General features: G+C 35.1%; 1 protein-coding gene across 2 annotated transcripts in view; it reads right to left on the bottom strand.

The window, feature by feature from the left end:
* Window positions 1–27,212, bottom strand: part of ERBB4 (erb-b2 receptor tyrosine kinase 4) — a gene marked incomplete at both ends in the record, with an annotated part of 1,148,799 nt that overhangs the window by 27,692 nt on the left and 1,093,895 nt on the right. For both annotated transcript variants that reach the window (XM_082631569.1, XM_082631570.1), the window contains 5 exons: window positions 6,037–6,207; window positions 8,250–8,347; window positions 10,414–10,560; window positions 13,943–14,018; window positions 24,260–24,415. In XM_082631569.1, coding sequence (XP_082487695.1) covers window positions 6,037–6,207; window positions 8,250–8,347; window positions 10,414–10,560; window positions 13,943–14,018; window positions 24,260–24,415 — 648 coding nt within the window. The remainder of the gene's footprint in view (window positions 1–6,036; window positions 6,208–8,249; window positions 8,348–10,413; window positions 10,561–13,942; window positions 14,019–24,259; window positions 24,416–27,212) is intronic.

The following is a 27,212-nucleotide window of genomic DNA, read 5'->3' as shown; positions in this document are numbered from 1 at the left end:
ACCCCTTTTTCTTTCTTCACCCTTCACTTTTCCTGCCTATACTTTGTCCAGTTTTTCAATTCATTTATATACCCATCCTAGAAGAGAAAGGACAAAGGAGGAAAAATGTAAATCTGTTAATAGGGTTATTTCTTAGCAGATTGGAAAGAAGTGGAGAAAACTTTAAATTGTAATGATAGATCCATTGTGGATCACCTGCTCTACCAATGTGGAGCAGCTACAGAGGAAGACAGTTCCTCTGTCTTCCCCTGGCCTGGATACTTGATGTGTTTGTTGATGTTTTCTGAAAGAGGTAGGACACTTAATCTTTAAAACTACTCACCACAAATGACTGAATGATCCTGCAACAATTGAAACATGGTCTCCTCTATAAAAATGCACTGAAGCTTTTACATTAAATTCAACTTTCTAATATCATTAAAGCTAAAATATCTTTAGCTGCATCAATGTATTAGCCATTCTTATTCATTGCTGTTGCATTTAATATACATCTCATTATACTAAACAAACATAAATATGGGTAACTCAAAAGAAAGAGACAAAACGTATCCATATTAACAGAAAAATAATCCGTGCAGAAATTCCAAAATCGTACTGAACACTTAGTTGAAAATGTAAGGCAGTATGCATTTAAATATGTCAAGAGAAAAGAAAGGCTGCAAGGGAACCTAAAACCTCTTGATAGACTGAATATACAAAACAGACAATGGCTGGATCATATATGAAATCAGTAGTCTAAATCACACTTACAGCAACCTGCCCAGAAAACCATAGCTAAAATAAACAGCTCAGGAATGCAGTTGACTTATAAATCGGACTTTCAGGAAGCCTGATTGTTACCTTTAATAGCAATCCAGGAAGCTAAACAATAACTTCTATTAACAATTGACCCTAAATGACCAGAATTTGATTAATAACTAGCAACTTCCCTAATTTTTGTCACCACTTTCAACTTAGAGCCAACCAGAGAAATCCAAATATGTACACCTAACCCATAGGATGCTCTGCTTCTAGTTAGCCCTCTTTTAGATTCCCTATGCCAATAGCCTCCAATCAGGCCATTCCTGAAGCCTTCCTTTTTCTCCACTGTAAATGTTTCCCATTCCTCCGTCTGCCCTTGAGTCTCTCCCAAAACACAAGTGACAGTGGTTGACTCCCTTGTTATAGTAAACTCTGAATAAATAGCCCTGAATAAATAGCTCTGAATAAATAGATGATCTTATTTATTTCAACACTATCGAACACCCACTGTACATCCATCAATGGACAACATGCTTAGATATATTAGAAATTCAACCATCACAATATTCTGTGAGGAATTTTTTCATCCCCATTTTACAGATACAGAGAACTGAAGTTTGCAGAAGTTTAGATAGCTTCTCATGTTTTCCTATTCTACATCATGTTAAAGTAAGTGCTTTTGGTATATTATTTTGGTAAAGTTTTTGAGATAATATTAAAAGGATATCTAACAATAATAACAACAATAGATATAAATTAGATGAATGTTTTCTAGCATTACTTGCTTTTGTATCTGGCAATTTGCTGGATAAAAATCCACATTGTATTTTTAGTTGACTCACTGCTTTAAGGTTATAATTTATCAAAATATATATAGAATTTGAAATAATGAAAAGCATAATAAAAATAAACTCCATAACTTATTTTCTATAAGAAGACATCCACAGAAATAATTTGCTTGTCAAGCAGTGATTTGCATCAACATGTTTTTCATAGACAATGTGTAGAAAACTTTATAAAAGAATATAATTGTTTATGATATTGACAAGGAAACAAGTAAAAATGTAATTTGGGTGATTCTAAAAGAAGGGAATAAGTATTGATTTGTCTAGCATTTCAGATACTCTGCAATTTTTTTAAGTTAATTGCCTAACAATCATATATGTACTATTGTGTTCATTTTACAAATTAAGAAGCAAAGTTGTAAAGATATTCAGAACTTTCAGCCTTTCAGCTAGTGAGCAGGGGAGTCTATATATAAAAACTGAATTACTTTTTGATTTCAAAGTCCAACAAATATGCTCAAAACTCCTTTGATTAAAATTCACTTTAAAATGTTCCCTTACCACATAAGTTGGTCACAGAACCTAAAATTGAAGTAACATTTTCTAACTATAAAATAATACAAATTAGCTTTATAGGAAAGAAGGGGGGAAAACAGCATTTGCACATATTAGAAATTACCATACAAGTTACATAAAGCCAGACAGAAAAAAATAGAAAAATATAGATGAATAATAAGGCTTTTTAATGCCTGAAAATAAAATGATATTTAAGAAAAATTGCTTTAACAAAGACCTGAAAAAGTAAAAGGAAATATACGGATAACATTGTTTAAATAATAACTGGAATAAGAAATGATGACTAAAGGACAAATAATTCCTCATGTGGTTTCTACTTTGTCTTACTAATTCCATTCAGTTAACTCAAACTTTTACTATGAATTTCTTGCACTGAGCATAAATTAAGATGAACAGAAAAGTTAGAATTTGAGAATCCTTATAAAAAGGAAAAGACTCAAGCCCTTGGCCTTTATAACATTTCATGTTAAGGAATGAAACTATTTTCTTGAAATTTCCCTATTTTAATAAAGGTAATGAATTTGTCACATAAAATTATAAATGTCAAAGTTATGATTTGACCATTTGGCTAAGTGTACAGAGAAGAAATTGGTGCCTCTTTTACACACCTTAAAGATGTTTTGCCTTGCCATAAACAAAACACTGATACTCAATATCTATCAGTTGATATAACTTTTAAAATTTTTAGTTCTATCTCCTCTCCACTGAGCTACAAGACATATTTTTCATATGAATGAGAAATTACTTGAGGTCTCTATCTTTACCTCTTTCTATACCAGACCTTCTAAATGGGGGTAGGTGGGCAAAAAGTATAGGGCAGGTTGGGAGATGCATTTTACAAGAAAAAACCTAGGGAGTTTCCTAAACAACATGTATCTCAGAGGTTGAGGTTGATGCCAAGGAAAACAAGCATATTGAAAATAACATGTTCTAATCACTGTGAAGCAACAGTATGTGTAGTACAGACAGACGGATCCGGCTCTTCCATTGGCCATGTGAGTCACCTTTAGCCATTCAAGTCACTTAACTTTGTGACAAGTTTCTTCATTTGTAAATGGAAATAATGATAACAGAACCTCATGGGATTGTTGTAAGTATTAAGAGACAATATATATGTGTTGACACATAGTAAACACTAGGTTTATCATTGCTCTCAGTTTGAAACAAAGCAAATTACTTTGTTTTAGAGAATGAGCAGCAAATTGAAAGTTTTCTTATGCCGATGATCAAGACAAAGAGGATGCTGTTTGTTCCATGAGCTACGACAATGTTCTTAGAGGGAGGAGGAGACCAAGAGAAAAGAATTGTTTTCTAGAAAACATTAAGCCTCACGTTTATGTCTTTTCAATTGAAGAAATTGATTACAGGCTTGTCTATGTTCCATAATGGCTAATGAATACTTGATTATAACACTGTCATGCTACACTCTGTCTTTGTATCTGCGTGACTCTTTTGTTAAACTTGGTACATCTTGAAAGTAGTAGTTATGTCAAAATATTTGAATCTCGTGTTTAATAATGGCTTACATGCAGAGGTACTCAATAAATATTGAACGTTTATGGTTTCCTTTGCTGTGCAAAAGGTTTTAAATTTAATTGGTTTCATTTGTTTTTATTTTTATTATTCTAGGAGGTAGGTCAAAAAAGATCTTGCTGGGGTTTATGTCAGAGTGTTTTTCCTATGTTTTCCTCTAAGAGTTTTATAGTGTCTGGTCTTACATTTAGGTCTTTAATCCATTTGGAGGTTACTTTTGTTTATGGTGTTAGGTAGTGTTCTAATTTCATTCTTTTACATGTAGCTGTCCAGTTTTCCCAGCACCATTTATTGAAGTAGCTGGGAATAAGTGAAACAAATTATTGTTACAAATGAAACAACGGGGCTTCCCTGGTGGCACAGTGGTTGAGAGTCTGCCTGCTGATGCAGGGGACACGGGTTCATGCCCCGGTCCAGGAAGATTCCACATGCCACGGGGAAGCTGGGCCCATGAGCCATGGCTGCTGAGCCTGTGCATCTGGAGCCTGTGATCCACAACAGGAGAGGCCACAACAGTGAGAGGTCCGCACACCACAAAAAAAAAAACAAAAAAAAAAACAAAGGACAAAGGATTAATCTCCAAAATATACAAACAACTCATGGAGCTCAATATTAAGAAAACAAACAATTCAATTAAAAAATGGGCAGAAGGCCTAAATAGGTATTTCACCAAAGAAGACATATACATGGCCAAGAGGCACATGAAAAGATGCTCAACATCACTAATCATTAGAGAAATGTAAATCAAAACTACAATGAGGTATCATGACACACTGATCAGAATGGCTATTACCAAAAAATCTAGAAACAATAAATGCTGGAAAAGGTGTTGTGAAAAAGGAACCCTCCTGCACTGTTGGTGGGAATGTAAATTGATACAACCACTATGGAGAACAGTAAGGAGGTTCCTTAAAAAACTAAAAATAGAACTACCATATGACCCAGCAATCCCACTACTGGGCATATAGCCTGAGGAAACCATAATTCAAAAAGAGACATGTACCCCAATATTCACTGAAGCACTATTTACATTAGCCAGGACATGGAACCAACCAAAATGTCCATCGACCGATGAATGGATAAAGAAGATGTGGCACATATATACAATGGAATATTACTCAGCCATAAAAAAAACGAAATTGAGTTATTTGTAGTGAGTTGGATGGACCTAGAGTCTGTCATACAGAGTGAAGTAAGTCAGAAAAAGAAAAACAAATACCATATGCTAACACATATATATGGAATCTAAAAAAAAAAAAAAAAGAAAAGAAAAGTGGTAATGATGAACCTAGTGGCAGGGCGGGAATAAAGATGTAGACATAGAGTGTTGACTTGAGGCCACGGTGGGGAGTGCAAAGCTAGGGCGAAGTGAGAGAAGCATCGACACATATACACTACTGAATATAAAATAGTTACCTAGTGGGAAGCAGCCGCATAGCACAGGGAGACCAGCTTGGTGCTTTGTGATGACCTAGAGAGGTTTGATAGGGAGGGTGGGAGGGAGGCTCAAGAGGGAAGGGATATGTGGATATATGTATGCATATGGCTGATTCACTTTGTTGTACAACAGAAACTAACACGGTATTGTGAAGCAATTATATTCCAATAAAGATCTATTTAAAAAAAAAAAAAGAAAGGCCTGGAATATGTCAGGCACTTAATAAATGCTGACATCAAAAAGTAAATAAATAAATAAATGTTGAATGAATGATGAATTAATTTTCAAAAATAAACAAATGAATGAATACATGGATTGACAGTTTTCAGAGAAAGAATGGTATTCATATAGAGTGGGCTTAATATTTAAAATGAAATGGAAACTCGTTTCAGAAGCTTCTCTCAAAAGTTAAATCTGCATCTTAGAAATGATTCAGAAGCCCTCCCATTATGATTTATTTAGTCCAAAGGATTGCACACTGTTCTGTTTCTACTTCAACTTGACAGAAGATATTTAATGTCTCTTAAATGAATAAAAAAGAGTTGTACTTGTATTGTCTCTTGACTAATAAGTCATATAATTTTATTGAGAAAAAAAGTAGAGAGCCTATCTTGGGAAGAATTTTCATTTATATACAAACACGTACAGATTTATTACTTTGAATTTGTTGTAGATTTTCAAAAATTAAGGTTTTTTTTAACTGACTTAAGATGAAGAAAAGTTTCTCCTTTTGAAATCTTGAAGATATTTCAGAGTGCATGTTGTATTGCCCATGCTTACCTTCCAAAATTAACTATATATGGCAAGCCTGGCATATCTTTTGTTGGTATAACTTGCTTTTGATTTAAGAATCACACTGATTTGAGCTACATAATTTATTTGGTAATTTTAGTACTTACAATGTATTTCCATGACTTTGTTCCTCAGAAATAATATGAGAGGTGGTATATAATTATTTCTTACCCTATTTGAGTCGATTCTTGCTCTGGAAGTATAGACAGGAGGTGGGATGTTGAAAGCCTGAGGGACCAGATATTCCTCAGCATCCATCATGTCTTCTAAATCCTCTTCATCCAAGAGATTCTGAAAGAACTTGCTGTCGTTTGGACTGGGAAGCTTCATACGATCATCACCCTAAAAAATTGCCCATCAGATATACACACAGAAATGTTTCTTTCCTTCATTTTAAATATGTGAACTTTGTAGCAAATTTATGTAATATCAAAATGGTTGCAAATTCATGCACTCATTAAACAAAATAATTATTTATCACAATTACCAGCCATATAGAAGCCTATAACATACTTAGATATGACACAGTAAGATAAAAACATTTAATACAAGAAGAATGTGATAAATGCCATTAGAGATGAATAAAGCAGAATGCTATGGCTATTTTGAGAGAGACATAAACCATTTCAGATCTGAGAATAATGGTGGGTTTCATTGTCAAGATGGCATTTGAGCTGTGACTTTAAGAGCATATAATAAAGAAAGAGCAATTGACTTATCAATCTTTATTATACTTGGTTGGTTTGATAGTGTAGACCTATCAGGATACATTGGATCCATGGTTTTCTCTATAGCATAATATTGTTAAAGTGTTAACATTCAAAATTGCAGCACTGGTGGCAAATAACATAAAGGGAGTGGGAGAAACACCAAAACAATAGTTATACTCTTACCTCATCTATTTCTTTTTTTTTTTTTGCTGTACGCGGGCCTCTCACTGCTGTGGCCTCTCCCGTTGCGGAGCACAGGCTCCGGACACACAGGCTCCGCGGCCATGGCTCGCGGGCCCAGCCGCTCCGCGGCATGTGGGATCTTCCGGGATCGGGGCACGAACCCGTGTCCCCTGCATTGGCAGGCGGACTCTTAACCACTGCGCCACCAGGGAAGCCCCCCTCATCTATTTCTTAAGTAGAATTTTAAAATTTGTTTTGTGATATTTTTGTAAACTTTTAAAAATTAAAGTTAATTAGGGAAAAAGTTAGCTAGAAATCATTATCTGCTAAAATCTGACTCTTTTCCTCATGACAGACTATTGATATGAAGATAAACACTACCTTGTTTTATTGAGGAATCTTAACTCAGTGTTATCCAAGGTCCACTTGTTTATGGTTTAGGTAAAATAATCATAAAGAAATATATTACAACTTTTTTTTTTTTTTTTTTTTTTTTTTTTTTTTTTTTTTGCGGTACGCGGGCCTCTCACTGTTGTGGCCTCTCCCATTGTGGAGCACAGGCTCCGGACGCACAGGCTCAGCAGCCATGGCTCACGGGACCAGCCGCTCCGCGGCATGTGGGATCTTCCCAGACCGGGGCACGAACCCGTGTCCCCTGCATCGGCAGGCGGACTCTCAACCACTGCGCCACCAGGGAAGCCCTATTACAACTTTTAAATGATCAAATCCATTTTTTTCTAGTGTTACATATAAAATGTTCTTTTGGTCTATTATTTTCTTTTTGTACATTAATTCAACTGAATCTGAGTTATTACTTGAACACTGCATACCTCCCAAAAGAAAGAAAAAACATATTTTAGGGGCTTCCCAGGTGGCGCAGTGGTTGAGAGTCCGCCTGCCGATGCAGGGGACACGGGTTCGTGCCCCGGTCTGGGAAGATCCCACATGCCGCGGAACGGCTGGGCCCGTGAGCCATGGCCGCTGAGCCTGCGCATCTGGAGCCTGTGCTCTTCAGCAGGAGAGGCCACAACAGTGAGAGGCCCGCGTAGCACAAAAAAAAAAAAATTTTTTTTAAAATATTTTTCTAGGAAATTAAATGTCAATATATTGAAACTTTTAGTTCACTGCCTTCAAACATGGACACGATTAAAACAAAAATCCATCTTCATTTTATTCCAAGAAGAGACAATTATAACAATGAACATGACTAGCAGAGTACCACAAGGCTTGTCTGAGGATAAAGGCCTTTTTATGTACATGAATAATCATAATTATCTGGCAGTTCAACAGTAGAGGCACTTGAGTACTAAGGGAAGATGCTTAGAAGTGATTCGGACATCAAGTAAAAGTCATTTCACATGATATTTTGCTTAGCTAATTAATTAATTTGTGAATGGTGATATCCATAGTTCCAAAGTCCAGATATTACTACTGTTTTGTAGTGGGTTTGTCATTGAGATATTCTCAAAAATCTAAGTCAAATGTACAAACCTGAATAACTAGGTATCTTTGAGGGTCTCGAGCCATCCTTGAAAATTCAGCAGCCAGTTCCTTAAATTTAGGTCTACTGTCAGCATCAATCATCCAACCTAGAAATTCACATGCAATAAAAGAGTCACTATATCCATAAGTTTATGAAAATAAAGACTGTTTGAAAAATATCATTTAAATAAAAATGATCTGAAAAACAAAGAAAGCTAATGAAAGAAACAATCCAATAGGTGAGATTCTATCTCAATCAGTTTGCTGACATTCATAACTAAATGTAACATATTATAGAATAACACAAGCTTTTTATTTTGTTGATATAACTTAAAATTAATTTTTCATCATAGAAAACATAACCTAGGCTAACCATGGGAATTTACAGAATCTCAGATCTTTTTTCCATAGGTGTGAAGAAAACTTAAAAATAAAAAAATATATATTTTTCTTTGATGAGTATAGAAAAAATGATTGGAATATAATTTATCATTTTATATCAGGAGTGACATGGAATAAAAACTTTGGTTACAATGCTGTATACTGGCAAAAAGGGAAAAAAAGGAATTGAAAGCAACTTTCTTATGCTACTTTTTTCCTGGTGGAAAAAAAATAATGTAAAGTGATTGGTAATGTTTGTTCAGAAACAGTCATTAGCTTATCTTAGTACTAACCTTTCCAGCATAAAATACTATCAGCAATTTATCAAGTTATGTATTAATAGCCTTAATTCCCCAGGCTCTGTTTAACTGATGAAATGACAAGAATAAAGACACCAAGCTTTCCTTGATTTTACTGCCAAATGACCCTTTTCTTAGATATTAAATCTCCTAAAAGCAAGGTAAAAATCGCTATTAGGCAAGATGTTTTCCTGATTTTTTATTATTCATCAGAGTATCTAAATGAAGTATATAAATCATCTCATGCTAGTTATGGGATCAAATTATGTAATACATATATGTTTTTAAACTTTCTTCCATAGCTGACTACCAAACAATGTTTGACCCAATAAAGCTATAAAACTTGTTTCCTCTTTTCTGCAAGTTCAATTTTTATTCTTGTTATGGGAAGTGTTTGGGTGTCATTTTATGTATCATTAAAATTATTTGATTTTTTTCTCTCCTAACAAAGCTCAAATGCTCTATATTTTATATGTAACCACTAAAAAAAAAAATGCTGTTGACACCAACATGTTAATGAGAAAATAAATGTTTCTGGAACTCTATTGGAACCAGAAAAGGTTAAATTCTCAGTGAGGTATCATTTTATTTCTAACTAAATATTGAGTAAACAGAACTACACTTAGAGAAAAGGGCATGCTGACCTGAAGTGAAAAGCACATTTTTTATTTCTTCCCTCACTGTCAGAATGTATCACACATGTCATGAGTATAAATCTGAGTAGACCTGTCCAAAGTCTCTTATTAATAAGATGCTTATTCACCTTCACCAGTTTGTTTCTTTGCTAACCCTGTGTAAATCAAAATGGGAAAACCTCTCATTACACAAGAAAGATTGCTGAATGCTAATCTTATTTAAATTAAGTCAGAAACTCCAGAGACTTCCCTAATTCTATTTAAATTAAGAGTCTAGGCTTCCAAAATACATTTATAACACATATGTGTCTGGGGCATAGAAGGGAGAAAGAAAAGTAAGAGAGTTAGATGTAAACAAATGATCAAATTGAAAGAAAGTAAACATTCATAATCTTTGTAGTTCAATGTAAATTCATGTCTTTCCACTTCCCATTTTGCCTTGCTAATTTTCTGTTGACTGAAACTGGCAAATCTATTTCCATTTAATTCATTTTTTTAAACTATTAGTTTCAAGCTTTTTTCTTTATGTGTAGATCATTTATTTAGTCTGCTTTTTTCCTTTAAAGAAATTATTGTGATTAATGACATCTCTTTATGAGAAACAGTTTCATTGTCATGGAAATGATAAGAATCAAAGTGAAATAAATAAGAAATGTAAGAATCATACAATGTTGACTTCATAGCATGAATGCATGATATTGCTTCATATTAACAAGAATCACAACAAACATGGGTTTACATGCTCCTTTTCACAATTATCTGTAAACTTTTATATTTTTCAATATACAGAAAAATTGTGCAGGTTGATTAATTACTAAGAATGATGATGAGGATGATAACATAATTTTGCAATCTTACATTTGACCATGACCATATAAACATCAATAGTGCAGATGGGAGGCTGGGGCAAACGTTCTCCTTTCTCTAACAAATCGGGGATTTCTCTGGTTGGAATTCCATCATAGGGTTTTCCTCCAAAGGTCATCAGTTCCCATATAGTGACTCCTAAAAGGGAGATCAAATTCTTACATAAGCAAGTTAACAATATACTTTGAAGAAACCAGCAGTATGCCTGTGGCAAAAGAATGCTTCTTAGAGGGAAATTAGAAATAGTCTAAAGAAAGACTCTTCAGATTCCTATGTCCATACGAGAAGCCCAATGACAAAATCTTTGTGGGAAATTTAATTATCTTATCATTGTCTTGAAATTTTTAATGGGTAGTGGAGACAATTTCAGAGTGGGCAGAATCTGTTCCCCATTTCTACTTATAAGTACTGCTAATGATTGTTGACCCAATTTGTTTCACCACATTAGAGCCTATAAAACAATTTATTTACTATACACATGTGTACTCAGTACCAAATAAATATGATTAGGTAAAATCTGATATTGAGTAATTTTGAAATTAGCATCTTTACTATTAAAAGCCCTAAAGGCCAAACTGGGGTTCCAGAATGATTACTTATGTTATAGTAAATAATTGTGCTTTTCTTTTTAACTAACACAAAGAGAATGAGTGGAATAAAACAGATTAATTTCTTTAGCACATATGAGAGACTGACTGAAGAATGATCCATATGTAAGATAAAATACGTGTAAAGTGAGCTTTCCAAAATTGAAGTGAATCAATAATAGTCTATTCCTTAGACAATAAGAACGGTTTCTTGAATCACTAGAACACTGATTTCCTCAGTAAAAGCAAATACTCTAAATACTAGCATGCAAATAGTCACCTTTGACAAGAATAATGACTCTGATTTGAGCAATAACATACACAATACAGATCTCTTCTTTATAATCTAATAATTATATAATTTAAAAGGTATAGTTTTCTTAAGGATACAGGTTGTTAGTTCAGAAATAGCTATGTGGGCACAATAGTATTAGCAAGTGAGTTTTGATTGATGCATACACAAGTATCTTTTAATATAAAATCTAATTATGCTATGTTTTCTTTTCTACTGCCATCTGTAATTAATTATTTATTCAAACTGAAGTAATTTTTAGCTCATAAGAGTTATCATTGACTGATAATAAAAATGCAAAGCTTAAAGTATAAAAGTACACGTAAACTTCAAATTATCCTTCATAATAGTATCGCTAACGATTATCTGGCTTTTTAAGTTAATATTTACATCTTATGATTCTTAGGTTTAATATAAACATGTAACTAGTGACACAATTTCACTGTTTGATTTTTATAAAACCCTACTTGATGTTGCATACTAAAGAATGATTCATAGAACTGATGATTAAAACTCAGTGTCCATGAGGCAGGCTGGAACAAGTTAAGAAGTAGATTACTGTCTATTTATATTCAGTCAGTCATATTTATAGAATATGTATTTAATGAGAATATTTTATTAACTTATGTTTGCAATTATAAAAGAATAGATGCTCTCACATCTCTATCAGAACTTCTAATATAAGCCAGATACAAAGCAACTACAAATTAATAGAAAATACAATAAACAGAAACACATATATACAAAAACTGAAGCAGAAAAATTAAACCCCCCCCTTCTGCCAATAATATTCCAATTATATCTTTGCAGAGGTGATGATAAGTAGAGTCAAACAGAGATGGCTTCATATAGAAGAACAATCTCTAGAAAGCTAAATTAGAAACATCTTCAAAACTTACAATTCTATCATTTGAAGATATAAACCATATTCAATGCATATTTATTTTTATAAAAATAAAGATGCACCCAGTGGCAATGTTCCACAAAGATTCTCTGTAAACAAGATTATGTATATTTCTCTGCATTTTATGCCTTTGCAACCAACTATGATATATCATAAAAATCTTAAAATGCCTTATGGATATGGGTTGATGAACTGGGCTATGTTTCAAAACAGAGTTCAATCTATCATTCTATCTATCATCTATCTATCTATCTATCTATCTATCTATCTATCTATTTTTACTGAACTGCTTCTCAGATGTTGCAATTCAACATGAACATTATAGCCTTAAAACAGGATTTTCTCTAAAAGATAAATTTTACTATTAAAAATGTGATTGCCCTGCCAATGTTTACTTTAATGTATATATATAGTTACTTATTCTAGAGGTCATGTTTCAGATTGCTATGTTTAGTTCAGAGAAATATAAGTAGGAAAAAAAAGGGAAAGAAAAGAAAAAGAAAAAAATATATGATATTATTTAAATTTATCTTATAAAATATGTAAATCTATCTATATCATATAATATATATGCTAATCTATACCATATAATGTATAAATGCTTATGTACATGCTAATGTATATCATATTCTATAAACATCTATCTCATATTTATAATGTATATGATATATATAATAAAAGTAATAATATATATGATATATTTGTTTTTTATTTAGCCCTGACAGTTGAACTAAGCTTTGTCAAGTATTCCTCTATACTTGCCTAAATCTCAAACACACAACACTCTACTGCTAAACTGAGTAGAATACATGAGGCCTTTGTGGAAATTTTAACACCTCCTATGGTTTACATGTGTGGAAGGAAAAACTATCTTATAGAAATGTCTTATTATTTTAAAGATAATTTATACTGTTCTAGATAAGAAGTACAAGTTCTTTAGTGACTTAATGACTTAATTTTCTTTCTAAAAAAATAAATAAACTAAGCTTAAATTTGAGCAAAATAAATCATGTCATGCTTTCAAGTCTCACCACTACCATATTATTTAAAGAAGCATAATGCTTTTTATTTGTAAGAAGTGCTAGTTTTATATGGTATATTTAAACTTAGAAAAGGTGTTGATTTATTCTTACTAATACTTAGATTGACATAAGTTGTAAATAGCCAGACAGAGGCTAAGAAGCTCATCTCAAAAACTGAGTTAAATGCAATTAAATAAATGTTCTAAATTTTCAAATCTCTATTTTCAGTTCATATTATAATCCTCTAATATATCTGTTTACTCCAAAAGTAGTTTGTAAATTAAAATTAAAGCTGTAGTTAGAATTCATCTCTCTTACCTCTCCCCTCACATTTACTACTCTCATCCTACTGATTTTAATAACTGTTCTTTGTTCTAACAATAATCTCTATATTTTTTTTACTATAGAACATAGATTCCCATAAGAAATTTTGTTTTTAAAACATTTATTGCATTTAGCGTTATGTTTTAAAAGAGTTGTTGAAAATGAAGGCCATGAGATTCTATGAAAATGTCCCTAATCTAAAACTGCTAGGTTTTTTTGTTTTGTTTTGTTTTGTTTCTTGTCAAAATGATCAGAAAATTTGTTACCAAAATAAAAGATTATGGTAGACAACTCAACCAAGACATTAATGTATTGCATTTTAGAGACCCAAGAAACCTAATATGTTTATTTTTGTTTTAAAAGCCTTATGTCACAAGGAAGAATTATTTACCATAGCTCCAAACGTCACTCTGATGGGTGAATTTTCTATAGTGTATACACTCCAAAGCCATCCATTTAATTGGCATCTATAGAGAAGTAAGAAATGAAAGGTTTATAGTCATATAAAAAGTCATTTCTACATTTCCTCAATATGTGTCTCAATTGTATTTTTTTGATTGTATGCCTAGAAAATAGAAATGTGTTATTTTTAATACAGGGAACAAATGAAATTTAAGCTTCAAATGAATTAACATGAAGATATATTTATTTTTAAAAGTTTCATAAACAATGAAAAGTAAAATAATAAGTATCACTTTCTACAGTTTTTTGTTTGTTTGTTTGTTTGTTTTTGCGGTACACGGCCCTCTCGCTGTTGTGGCCTCTCCCGTTGCAGAGCACAGGCTCCAGATGCACAGGCTCAGCGGCCATGGCTCACGGGCGCAGCCATTCCGCGGCATGTGGGATCTTCCTGGACTGGGGCACGAACCCGCGTCCCCTGCATCGGCAGGTGGACTCTCAACTACTGCGCCACCAGGGAAGCCCCACTTTCTATAGTTTTAATTAATATTCAGTAATTAAGTTACTATTTAACATTATGACTTACAATATCAATTCTATACATCTAATACATGTATTTCTAAAAATGTGGTCATATTATGTTTTTTCCCCCAAAATGAGATTCTCTACATTTTCAGTAAATGCTTTTTCACCCTCAGACAAATTTCCAGCCACTGGTAAAAAGGACTCTTTCTACACTTGGGCCCTCCCTTCTCCTCTCAGATAATTTGGTCACTAAAACACCTAAAATAATGAATTCCGAAGTTAGCCTTGCTTTGTTCCCCAGCCACAAATGATCTTCCTTGTCTTGGTTAGCCAGTATTGAAAATATGTACCATTTTCAAAATAGGAATTATATAAAAGGATATGAGAAGATCAGTACAAATCCATCATCTCTTCAAGAAAAGCAACTCAACTCACCCTGCTGCTGATGGTTCAGCAGAACGATTTTCAACTAAGAAGGGCAGCATTATATAGCTGGGAATATACTTAGATTCTATGGAATAAAGATAAACATTTCTACTTAGCAGCTGAAACCTTAAAACTAAATAGGCCTTTGAAATCATGAGGTTGGCTGCTCACCAAGGTGACACCAAGGTAACTCTGTGACAGAATCACAGTATTCAGTGAAAGGGAACAGAAGAGACATTGAAAGTAATTTCCCTACGGGCAAGGAGTTAGCACACTTTATGGACTACGGACACTGTTAAAGAAGTAAGTTTAAATCACAGGTGGCTCAATAAAGACTTAATTGTTACTAGGCATTTAAAGCTCTAATGATTCTTGCTTTAGACAAATCTTACAGCTGTATGTTCTCAAGACAAATGAAGTCATGTGATTTATAGACTTCCACTTCTATGCAATCCTGTAGTGCATTTCAGAGCTGTGGTCTCAAACTGCTGCAATTTGTAGTAAACAAGCAAAATAGGCTAATAAAATCAAGGAAAAGCCATAGAATACTACAAAACTGAAGTTTTTAAAAAAATAAATTTTGTGTTCTTTTGTTTTGTGATAAAACTTGAATATATATAGTTATATAAGAGTTTAGTATAAAAATCAATGTGAAACATTTGGAAGACTATCATTGAAAAATATTCATAATGTGTATTTGGATGGCCCTTGATGAATAAGGAACATAATAAATATATTGATATGATATATGAATTATTTTTGTTGTTGTTAGCATAAACTTATAGGTCACCACAGGTTAAGGCTGCATTTGCTTATTTCACTTGGCCTCTCCTGATTGAAATTTCTCCAGGCCAAGCTAGAAGGACCTCCACATGAAGAGGAGATATACTCAATGGTTACCAAAAAGAGCAAGTTAATGGTGGGTTAATGAGGAAAGACAAGAGCTGGAACTAAGGCATGGATTGAGACCACATGGTGGGTGAGGGAGGAAGAAACACAGTTGTCAGGCAGGGCCTGAAGATGGAGAGTCAGAAAAGTTAGAAGAGGCAGTGGCACTGCACAGATCCCTGGGATATAGCAGCTTACATTCTAGTGGAAGGAGTCAGATAATAAATAAATTGGTGGGGGACCTTCAAGATGGCAGAGGAGTAACACATGGAGATCACCTTCTTCCTCACAAATACATCAGAAATATATCTACATATGGAACAACACCTAGAGAACACCTACTGAACGCTGAAAGAAGATCTCAGACTTCCCAAAAGGCAAGAAACTCCTCACATACCTGGGTAGGGCAAAAGCAAAAGGAAAAAACAGAGACAAAAGAATAAGGATGAGACCTGCACCTTGGGGAGGGAACCGTGAAGGAGGAAAGTTTTCCACACACTAGGAAGCCCCTTCACTGGTGGAGACAGGGGTTGGGGTGGGGGGAAGCTTCAGAGCCACAGAGGAGAACGCAGCAACAGGAGTGCAGAGGGCAAAGCAGAGAGTTTCCTGAAAATAGAATCAGTGCCAACCAGCATGTGAGTGCTGGTGACAGTCCAAGAGGCTTATCTGCTCACCCGCCGGGGTGGGTGAGGGCTGGGAGCTGAGGCATGGGCTTTGGAGGTCAGATCCCTGGGAGAGGACTGGGGTTGGCTTCATGAACACAGCCTGAAGGGGGCTAGTGTACCACAGCTAGCCAGGAAAAAATGTCTGGAACTACCTAAGAGGCAAGAGACCATTGTTTTGGGGTGCACGAGGAGAGGGGATTCAGAGCACCGCCTAAAGAAGTTCCAGAGATGGGCATGAGCCGTGGTTATCAGCTCAGACACCAGAGACGGGCATGAGATGCTCGGGCTGCTGGTGCAGCCACCAAGGAGCCTGTGTGCAAGCACAGGTCACTATCCACACCTCCCCTCCCGGGAGCCTGTGCAGCATGCCACTGACAGGGTCCAGCGATCCAGGGACAACTTGCCTGTGAGAACACATGGCATACCTCAGGCTGAGGCAATGTCATGCAGGCCTCTGTCACCTTAGGCTCACCCCACATTCCATACCCATCCCGCCCCCCCCAGCCTGAGTGAGCCAGAGCCCCCTTATCAACTGCTCCTTTAACCCCCTCCTGTCTGGGTGGGGAACTGATGCCCTCAGGTGACCTACATGCAGAGGTGGAGCTAAATCCAAAGCTGAACACCAGGGGATGTGTGTACAAAGAAGAAAATGGGAAATCTCTCCCAGCAGCCGCAGGAGCAGCAGATTAAATCTCCACAATCAACTTGATGTACCCTGCATCTGTGGAATGCCTGAATAGACAATGATCATACCAAAATTTAGGTGGTGGATTTTGGGAGCAACTGTAGACTTGGGATTAGCTTTTTGCATATAATTTGTTTCTGGTTTTATGTTTATCTTGGTTTAGTATTTAGAGCTTATTATCACTGGTAGATTTGTTTATTGATTTGGTCGCTCTTTCCCTTTTTTTTTTCTATTGTATATATATGTATATATATATATATATTTTTTTCCTATTTCTCTTTTTGTGAGTGTGTATGTGTATACTTCTTTGTGTGATTTTGTCTATACAGCTTTGCTTTTACCATTTATCCAGGATTCTGTCTGTCCGTTTTTTTTTTTTTTTTTTTTTTGCATAGTATTTTTTTTTTTTTTTTTTTTTTTTTTGCAGTACACAGGCCTCTCACTGTTGTGTCCTCTCCCATTGCAGAGCACAGGCTCTGGACGCACAGGCTCAACAGCCATGGCTCACAGGCCCAGCTGCTCCGTGGCATGTGGGATCTTCCCGGACTGGGGCACGAACCCATGTCCCCTGCATCAGCAGGCAGACTCTCAACAACTGCCCCAACAGGGAAGCCCTTTGCATAGTTTTTAGAGCTTGTTATCGTTAATAGATTTGTTTATTGGTTTGGTTGCTCTCTTCTTTCTTTCCTTTTTTTATTACTGTTTAATTTTTATATTTTTTATTTTAATTATTTTATTTTATTTTATTTTTTCCTTTCTTTCTTTTTTGTCTCTCTTTTCTTCTGAGCAGCGTGGCTGACAGGGTCTTGGTGCTCCAGCAAGGTGCAAGACCTGAACCTCTTAGGTGGGAGAGCCAAGTTCAGGACATTGGTCCACCAGAGATCTCCTGGACCCACATAATGTCAAATGGTGAAAGCTCTCCCAGAGATCTCCATCTCAGTGCTCACACCCAGCTCAATTCAACAACCAGCAAGCTGCAGTGCTGGACACCCATGCCAAACAACTAGCAAGACAGGAACACAACCCCACCCATTAGCAGAGAGGCTGCCTAAAATCATACTAAGTTCACAGACACCCTAAAACACACCACCAATCATGGTCCTGCCCCACAGAGAGAAGAGATCCAGCCTCAACCACCAGAACATAGGCACCAGTCACCTCCACCAGGAAGCTCACACAACCCACTGAACCAACCTTATCAATGGGGGGCAGACACCAAAAACAATGGGAATTACGAATATGCAGCCTGTGAAAAGGAGACCCCAAATGCAGTAAGTTAAGCAAAACGAGAAGACAGAAAAATATGCAGCAGTTGAAGGAGCAAGGTAAAAACCCACCAGACCAAACAAATGAGGAGGAAATAGGCAGTCTACCTGAAAAAGAATGCAGAGTAATGATTGTAAAGATGATTGAAAATCTTGGAAATAGAATGGAGAAAATACAAGAATCGTTTAACAAGGACCTAGAAGAAGTAAAGAGCAAACAAACAATGATGAATAGCACAATAAATGAAATTAAAAATTCTCTAGAAGGAATCAACAGCAGAATAATTGAGGCAGAAGAAGGGATAAGTGACCTGGAAGATAAAATAATGGAAATAACTACCACAGAGCAGAATAAAGAGAAAAGAATGAAAAGAATTGAAGACAGTCACAGAGACGTCTGGGACAATATTAAACACACCAACATTTGAATTATAGGGGTCCCAGAAGAAGAAAAGAAAAAGAATAGAGGAATGAGAAAATTTTGAAGAGATTATAGTTGAAAACTTCCCTAATGTAGGAAAGGAAACAGTCAGTCAAGTACAGGAAGCACAGACAGTCCCACATGGGATAAATCCAAGGAGAAACAGGTCAAGACACATATTAATCAAACTATCAAAAATTAAATATGAAGAAAAAAATATTAAAAGCAGCAAGGGAAAAGCAACAAATAACATACAAGGGAATCCCCATAAGGTTAACAACTGATCTTTCAGCAGAAACTCTGCAAGCCAGAAGTGCCTGGCAGGACATGTTTAAAGTGATGAAAGGGAAAAAAACTACAGCAAAGATTACTCTACCCAGCACAAATCTAATTCAGATGCGATGAATAAATTAAAATCTTTACAGACAAGCAAAAGCTAAGAGAATACAGCACCATCAAACCAGCTTTACAACAAATGCTAAAGGAACTTCTCTAGGCAGGAAATATAAGAGAAGGAAAAGACCTACAATAACAAACCCAAAACAATTAAGAAAATGGTAATAGGAACATACATATTGATAACTATCTTAAATGTGAATGGATTAAATGCTCCATACAAAAGAAATAGACTGGCTGAATGGATACAAAAACAAGATTCATATATATGCTGTCTACAAGAGACCCACTTCAGACCTAGGGACACATACAGACTGAAAGTGAGGGGATGGAAAAAGATATTCCATACAAACGGAAATCAAAAGAAAGCTGGAGTAGCAATTCTCATATCAGACAAAATAGACTTTAAAATAAAGACTATTACAAGAGACAAAGAAGGACTTTACATAATGATCATGGGACCAAACCAAGGAGAAGATATAACAGTTGTAAATATTTATGCACCCAACATGGGAGCACCTCAATACATAAGGCAAATGCTAACAGCCATAAAAGGGGAAATCAACAGTAATGCAATCATAGAAGGGGAGTTTAACACCCCATGTTCACCAATGGACTGATAATCTGAAACGAAAATAAATAAGGAGACACAAGCCTTAAATGATAAATTAAATAAGATGGACTTAATTGATATTTATAGGACATTCCTTCCAAACACAACAGAATATACTTTCTTCTCAAGTGCTCATGGAACATTTTTTGGATAGATAATATTTGTGTCACAAGTCAAGCCTCGGTAAATTTACCAAAATTGAAATTTTATCTAGTATATTTTCTGACCACAATGCTACGAGACCAGATATCAGTTACAGGAAAAAATATGTAAAAAATAAAAACACATGGAGGCTAACAAATACACTACAAAATAATCAAGAGATCACTGAAGAAATCAAAGAGGAAATAAAAAAATACTTAGAAACAAATTACAATGAAAACATGAAGACCCAAAACCTATGGGATGCATCAAAAGCAGTTCTAAGTGGGAAGTTGATAGCAATACAATCCTACCTTAAGAAACAAGGAACTTCTCAAATAAACACCCTAACCTAACACCAAAAGCAATTTGAGAAAGAGGAATAAACAAAATCCAATGTTAGCCAAAGGAAAGAAATCATAAAGATCAGATCAGAAATAAATGAAAAGGAAATGATAGCAAAGATCAATAAAACTAAAAGCTGATTCTTTGAGAAGATAAACAAAGTTGATAAACCATTAGCCAGACTCATCAAGAAAAAAAGGGAGAAGACTCAAATCAACAGAGTTAGAAATAAAAAAGGAGAAGTAACAACTGACACTGCAGAAATACAAAGGGTCATGAGAGATTACTACAAGCAACCATATGCCAATAAAATGGAGGACCTGGAAGAAATGGACAAATTCTTAGAAAAACACAACTTTCTGAGACAGAACCAGGAGGAAATAGAAAATACAACCAGACCATTCAGAAGCACTGAAATTAAAACTGTGATTAAAAATCATCAAACAAAAAAAACCCAGGACCAGAAGTCTTCACAGGTGAATTCTATGAAATATTTAGAGAAGAGCTAACATCTATCCTTCTCAAACTCTTCCAAAATATAGCAAAGGGAGGAACAAACCAAAACTCATTCTATGAGGCTACTATCACCCTGATACCAAATCAGAGAAAGATGTCATAAAAAAAGGAAACTACAGACCAATATCACTGATAAACATAGATGCAAAAACCCTCAACAAAATACTGGCAAACCGAATCCAACAGCACATTAAAAGGATCATACACCATCATCAAGTGGGGTTTATCCCAGGAATGCAAGGATTCTTCATAATAGGTAAATCAATCAATGTGATACACCATATTAACAAACTGAAGAAGAAAAACCATATGATCCTCTCAATAGATGCAGAAAAAGCTTTCAACAAATTCAACACCCATTTATGATAAAAACCCTCCAGAAAGTAGGGATAGAGGGAAATTACCTCAATATAATAAAGGCCATATATGACCAACTCACAGCCAACACCATTCTCAATGGTGAAAAACTTAAACCATTTCCACTAAGATCAGGAACAAGACAAGGTTGCCCACTCTCACCATTATCATTCAACATAGTTTTAGAAGTTTTAGCCACAGCAGAGAAGAAAAAGAAATAAGAGGAATACAAAATGGAAAAGAAGAAGTAAAACTGTCACTGTTTTCAGATGATACTATACATGATACTATACATAGAGAATCCTCAAGATGCTACCAGAAGAATACTAGAGCTAATCAATGCATTTGGTAAAGTAGCAGGATACAAAATTAATGCACAGAAGTCTCTTTCATTCCTCTACGCTAATGATGAAAAATCTGGAAGAGAAATTAAGGAAAGACTCTCATTTTCCATTGCAACAAAAAGAATAAAATACCTAGGAATAAACCTACCTAAGGAGACAAAATACCTGTATGCAGAAAGCTATAAGACACTGATGGAAGAAATTAAAGATGATACAAACTGATGGAGAGATATACCATGTTCTTGGATTGGAAGAATCAACACTGAAAATGACTATACTACCCAAAGCAATCTACAGATTCAATGCAATCCCCATCAAACTACCAATGGCATTTTCCACAGAACTAGAACAAAAAAAATTCACAATTTGTATGGAAACACAAAGACCCTCAATAGCCAAAGCAAACTTGAGAAAGAAAAACGGAACTGGAGGAATCAAGCTCCCTGACTTCAGACTATACTACAAAGCTACATTAATCAAGACAGCGTGGTACTTGTGCAAAAACAGAAATAGAGATCAGTGGAACAGGATAGAAAGCCCAGAGATAAACCCACGCACATATGGTCAACTTATCTTTGATAAAGGAGGAAGAAATATACAATGGAGAAAAGACAGCCTCTTCAATAAGTGGTACTGGGAAAACTGGACAGCTACATGAAAAAGAATGAAATTAGAATACTCCCTACCACCATACACAAAAATAAACTCAAAATGGATTAAAGACCTAAATGTAAAGTCAGACACTATAGAACTCTTAGAGGAAAATATAGGCACAACACTCTATGACAGAAATCACAGCAAATCCTTTTGACACACCTCTTAGCGGAGCAGAAATAAAAACAAAAATAAACAAATGGGACCTAATGAAACTTAAAAGCTCTTGCACAGCAAAGGAAACTATAACCAAGACGAAAAGTCAACCCTCAGAATGGGAGAAAATATTTGCAAATGAAGCAACTGACAAAGGATTAATCTCCAGCATATACAAGCAGCTTATGCAGCTCAATAACAACAACAACAACAACAAAAACCCAAAAAACCCAATCAAAACATGGGCAGAAGACCTAAATAGACATTTCTCCAAAGAAGATATACAGATTGCTATCAAACACATGAAAGGATGCTCAACATCACTAATCTTTAGAGAAATGTCAATGAAAACTACAATAAGGTGTCACCTCACACTGGTCAGAATGGCCATCATCAAAAAATCTGCAAACAAGAAATGCTGGAGAGGGTGTGGAGTAAAGGGAACCCTCTTGCATTGTTGGTGGGAATATAAATTGATACAGTCACTATAGAGAACACTAGTGAGGTTCCTTATAAATCTAAAAATAGAACTACCATACAACCCAGGAATCCCAGTACTGGGCATATACCCTGAGAAAACCATACTGAAAAAGAGTCATGTACCCCAATGTTCATTGCAGCTCTATTTACAATAGCAGGACACAGAAGCAGCCTAAGTGTCCATAGACAGATGAATGGATAAAGAAGATGTGGCACATATATACAATGGAATATTACTCAACCATAAAAATAAACGAAATTGAGTAATTTGTCATGAGGTGGATGGACATAGTGACTGTCACACAGAGTGAAGTAAGTCAGAAAAAGAAAATAAAATACCGTATGCTGACACATATTTGGAATCTAAAAACAAACAAACAAAAAATTGCTTCTGAAGAACCTAGGGGCATGACAGGAATAAATACATAGATGTAGAGAGTGGATTTGAGGACACGGGGGAGGGGGGAAGGGCAAGCTGGGATGAAGTGATAGAGTGGCATGGACATATATACAGTACCAAATGTAAAATAGATAGGTAGTGGGAAGCAGCCACATAGCACAGGGAGATCAGCTAAGGGATCTGTGTCCCCCTAGAAGGGTGGGATAGGGAAGGTGGGAGGGAGATGCAAGAGGGAGGAGATATGGGGATATATGTATATGTATAGCTGATTCACTTTGTTATACAGCAGAAACTAACACACCATTGTAAAGCAATTATACTCCAATAAAGATGTTAAAATAAAGAAAGAAAGAAATTGGTAAGTCATATGCTACAATGAAAACTAAAAAATAAAAAAAATTAAAAAATAGAGCTAGATAAGAGGAATCTGTTGCTTCTGGTGTAGGAGGATTGGACGTTAAATAAGATGACCAACTTTCCAATAGTTATGGTTCTTGGTCGCATTGAAACTTCTCTCTAGTCTATGAGAAAGAAGTAGTATCTCTCTGATCTCTCTGTAACAGTCTTAAATTATTAGGATTAATGAAACAATTTCTATGGCCGTGGATTAAAGTATAATCTCTAGAGTTCCTAGGGAGCCACCAACTCTCTAACACTGGAACTGACATAAAGATAACTTTGGTCCAGACACACATTGTCTTATTTTAGCTACTTTTGAGAAATGGAAGTAGGTAATACATCCTATATATTATATATTGTATATATATATGTGTCTGTATGTTTCCATATGTACATATATATATGTATATATATATATATATATGTATGTATGTATGTGTATATAAATAAATAAATAAATAAATAATAAATAAATATATTTTAACCCTGGGTGGGAGAGAAGGCAAATGGTGGAATTGGGATTTTATAATCTCTTAAACCTCAGGTTAATTGATTTCTTCCTATAACATATAAGGTGATAAAAGGGTATTTTACTATATTTTAAAGCAATATTGCTCTCAAAAAGACACCCACCTTTCCTCCATCAGCATTATACTCTTTTTCATCACCTTCCAAGAGCCTGGCTAGTCCAAAATCCGTGATTTTTACATGGTTTGGAGATTTCACTAAGACATTACGTGCTGCCAAATCCCGATGAACAAGCCGTCTTTCTTCCAGGTACATCATTCCCTGAAAAACACCGAATTCCCCAGAGAGTCAGTTAATGCCTATGCTTTTGTATTGTCAAAAAAGGTGTTTCCTAGCGTTCAGTTGCAAGTGCTTGATTTCTCTAAGTAATGGCAGAATCTGAGAATATTTTCAAAATTATGGAAAATGTGGAATTAAAAAGCAAACCACAAATAGCTTTTGGCCTTTTTTCCACTAAAGCTCTGTAACACAGAATGAATTACCTGCATATGAGCTAAATGTTTGATCATTTTTTCCCAGACACTTTATATTCTTTTGCAAACACTTTCATTAGTGAGGTATGCACGTGTCTTAGTAGATAAGCTAACATGTACTTGGACTGACCCACATATTCTTAATTGTTTTCTCCTCAATAACTTCTGTTTCATGTCATCTTCCCCCATACACCTGCTCCAAACAAATGCAGCTCTCCATACTTTTCAGAAGTATTTCATATGAAGGTTTAATGGAGGCAAATTCACCTTTATAGGTTCTATCAAGTCTGAAGAATCATATTATTCTTATTAATTATGCAAAAAAATGAAGTTTGCCCTAGGGACATTAAAAGCCTATAATTAAAAAAATAGCTTTGATGACAGTAGTCATTGTGAGAATCCACAAGTAAAAATACATTATTTATAATGACCCTTAAGTTAGCCTTTAATATGTTTTCTTCATAAAACATATACTGTAATTAAAAATAAAATATAGTGCTGATCAGCAACAAGAAATATAACTGATTCTTCCCTCAACATACACATACACATCTACATGTATATGTACATATACACATGTATACATATGTGTTATATGTGTACATAACATATATATTAAAATATATACAAATAGAAAATAATCCATAGAAACAATAATTATTAATTGTGTTTCATCAAGAGAGAAACCAAGAGTCATGAACCACTAGCCTTAACAAAAAGGTTGATGTAAAACCAAGGAAATGAACCCAGAGGCCCAGATTAGAATGAACATCCTTTGCTTGAGTGAACATATTTTTTGTTGAAGAGTTAGGGAAAATTCTATATTTGAGGATTTCAGTGGTAAAAACAAGTCAGAAGTGTTATAAAATGGTAGAAGTATGCTCTCATGCCAATTGTAAATCAGTGATCCTGGCGGTTAACATTACAACTGCAGGACTTTGAAGGATTAACTGTTTCTGATATCAAAACAAAAGCTGAGATAAACTGAGACATAAATCACAGAGGTCAAAAAATTATGAACTGTCTACCAGGTGTAGTGGAAAGACAATATTGCTTCAAACAGCATCATGAGCCAAGCACTATATAAATGCCCATTAAACACAACCAGTGGAGATTCTGCCTGATATGGTGCAATCAGTCAGTAGTTGGGTGACATCATATGTATTAGTGTTTTCTGATATCAACCCACAACTGGAATTTATGGGGTTCTTTCCCTCTTTCCTAAACAGTACTTTCTCTTTGATTACACCAAATTGGAAATTTTTAGAATAAAGTGAAAACAAATAGCCCTTGCATGCTTTAAAAGATAAAAAAAAAATAGACTTATTGCCTTGGAGATAAAGTATGTTCAATAATTTTGTCCCTGTAGGAAGTGTCCACAAAAAACAGTCATCATTCTCTTTCTTACCATATTCATAACAGAATATGTAAAGAGTATTGGCAACAAGTTAATATTCAGATCCACACATACTTACAGAACACATACTGTATGCCAATCACTGTGCTAGACATCAGAAAGACAAAAGAGAGTCAGAGAAGTTCTGTGCATTAAAGGAGGCCAGAAGCTCATTAGCAAAGTGGGCACATATGGAGTATAAACTTGAATGGATCAGTGATGCATGTAAGGCATTTAAGGAGAGCTATATTTTGAGGACCATCTGTAATATAGCTTAGCAAGTATGCATGAGAGGAGAAGCTTCAGAGAGGTACTGGGGCCTAAGTATGGTTTGAAGGATGGATGTCCACCAGTTGGACAAGATGAGGGAAAAATTGCTGTTAGAGAGAACAAGCACAGGGTCATCAATAGCATAGTGTACTTGGACAAAGGTATATAATTCTGTATTTCTGAAGCATTATGTATATGGTGAGTGGTGAGCCTGAAAAGGTAAGAAGAGGCTAGATCCAAGAGGGGCCACTTATATGTCATGATAGAGAATTTGAACTTCACACTTTATGCAGCATTCAATGTGGTGATGTGGGAGTTCTTTTTTAAGAAGGAGAGTGACACAATTATCATTGGAGCCTTGAAAACATCACCTGGTGCCAGTAGAGAGGATGGATTGCACACAAATATAGCTAAAGTCAGGAGTCTGCCACATTACAGAAGAAAAGTGATGAGAGTGAAATAAAGATTGTAAAATGACCATCCATGAGTTGTATCCATTTTTCACGTTTTTTTTGTTCCCACACTGGGAAAGTTTCAAACATACTCTTTAGCTGGTTACTGGCTATACTCCATTAAGGGCATCTGGTCCCCAGTTTGCCAGGGTCCTACCACCTACTATCACTTTTCAGGAGTTCTGCTTTTATTAGTTATTATAATCATCCAGCTCCTACATGCATGAATGTCTGAATCTTCAACTAAACTAGGCCAGAAGGAACTAGGGAGAGAACAATTTCAAGGTACATTCATAAAATAAAATAAACATCCTTGGTAAATGACTGAACAATGAAGAAGAGAGTAAACTGAGAATAAGTTTATGCTTTTGACTTTTTTAATTTAGATAATGTAATTTAGATAATCATTTGGATAATGATTCCCTTAACTAGATTTTATGCTAATGTAAATATATTTAAGAAATATA

Source organism: Mesoplodon mirus, assembly GCF_964341445.2.
Source record: "Mesoplodon mirus genome assembly, chromosome: 8".
NCBI classification, from domain to species: Eukaryota; Metazoa; Chordata; class Mammalia; order Artiodactyla; family Ziphiidae; genus Mesoplodon; species Mesoplodon mirus.
This window is presented reverse-complemented; position numbering and strand designations above follow the sequence as displayed.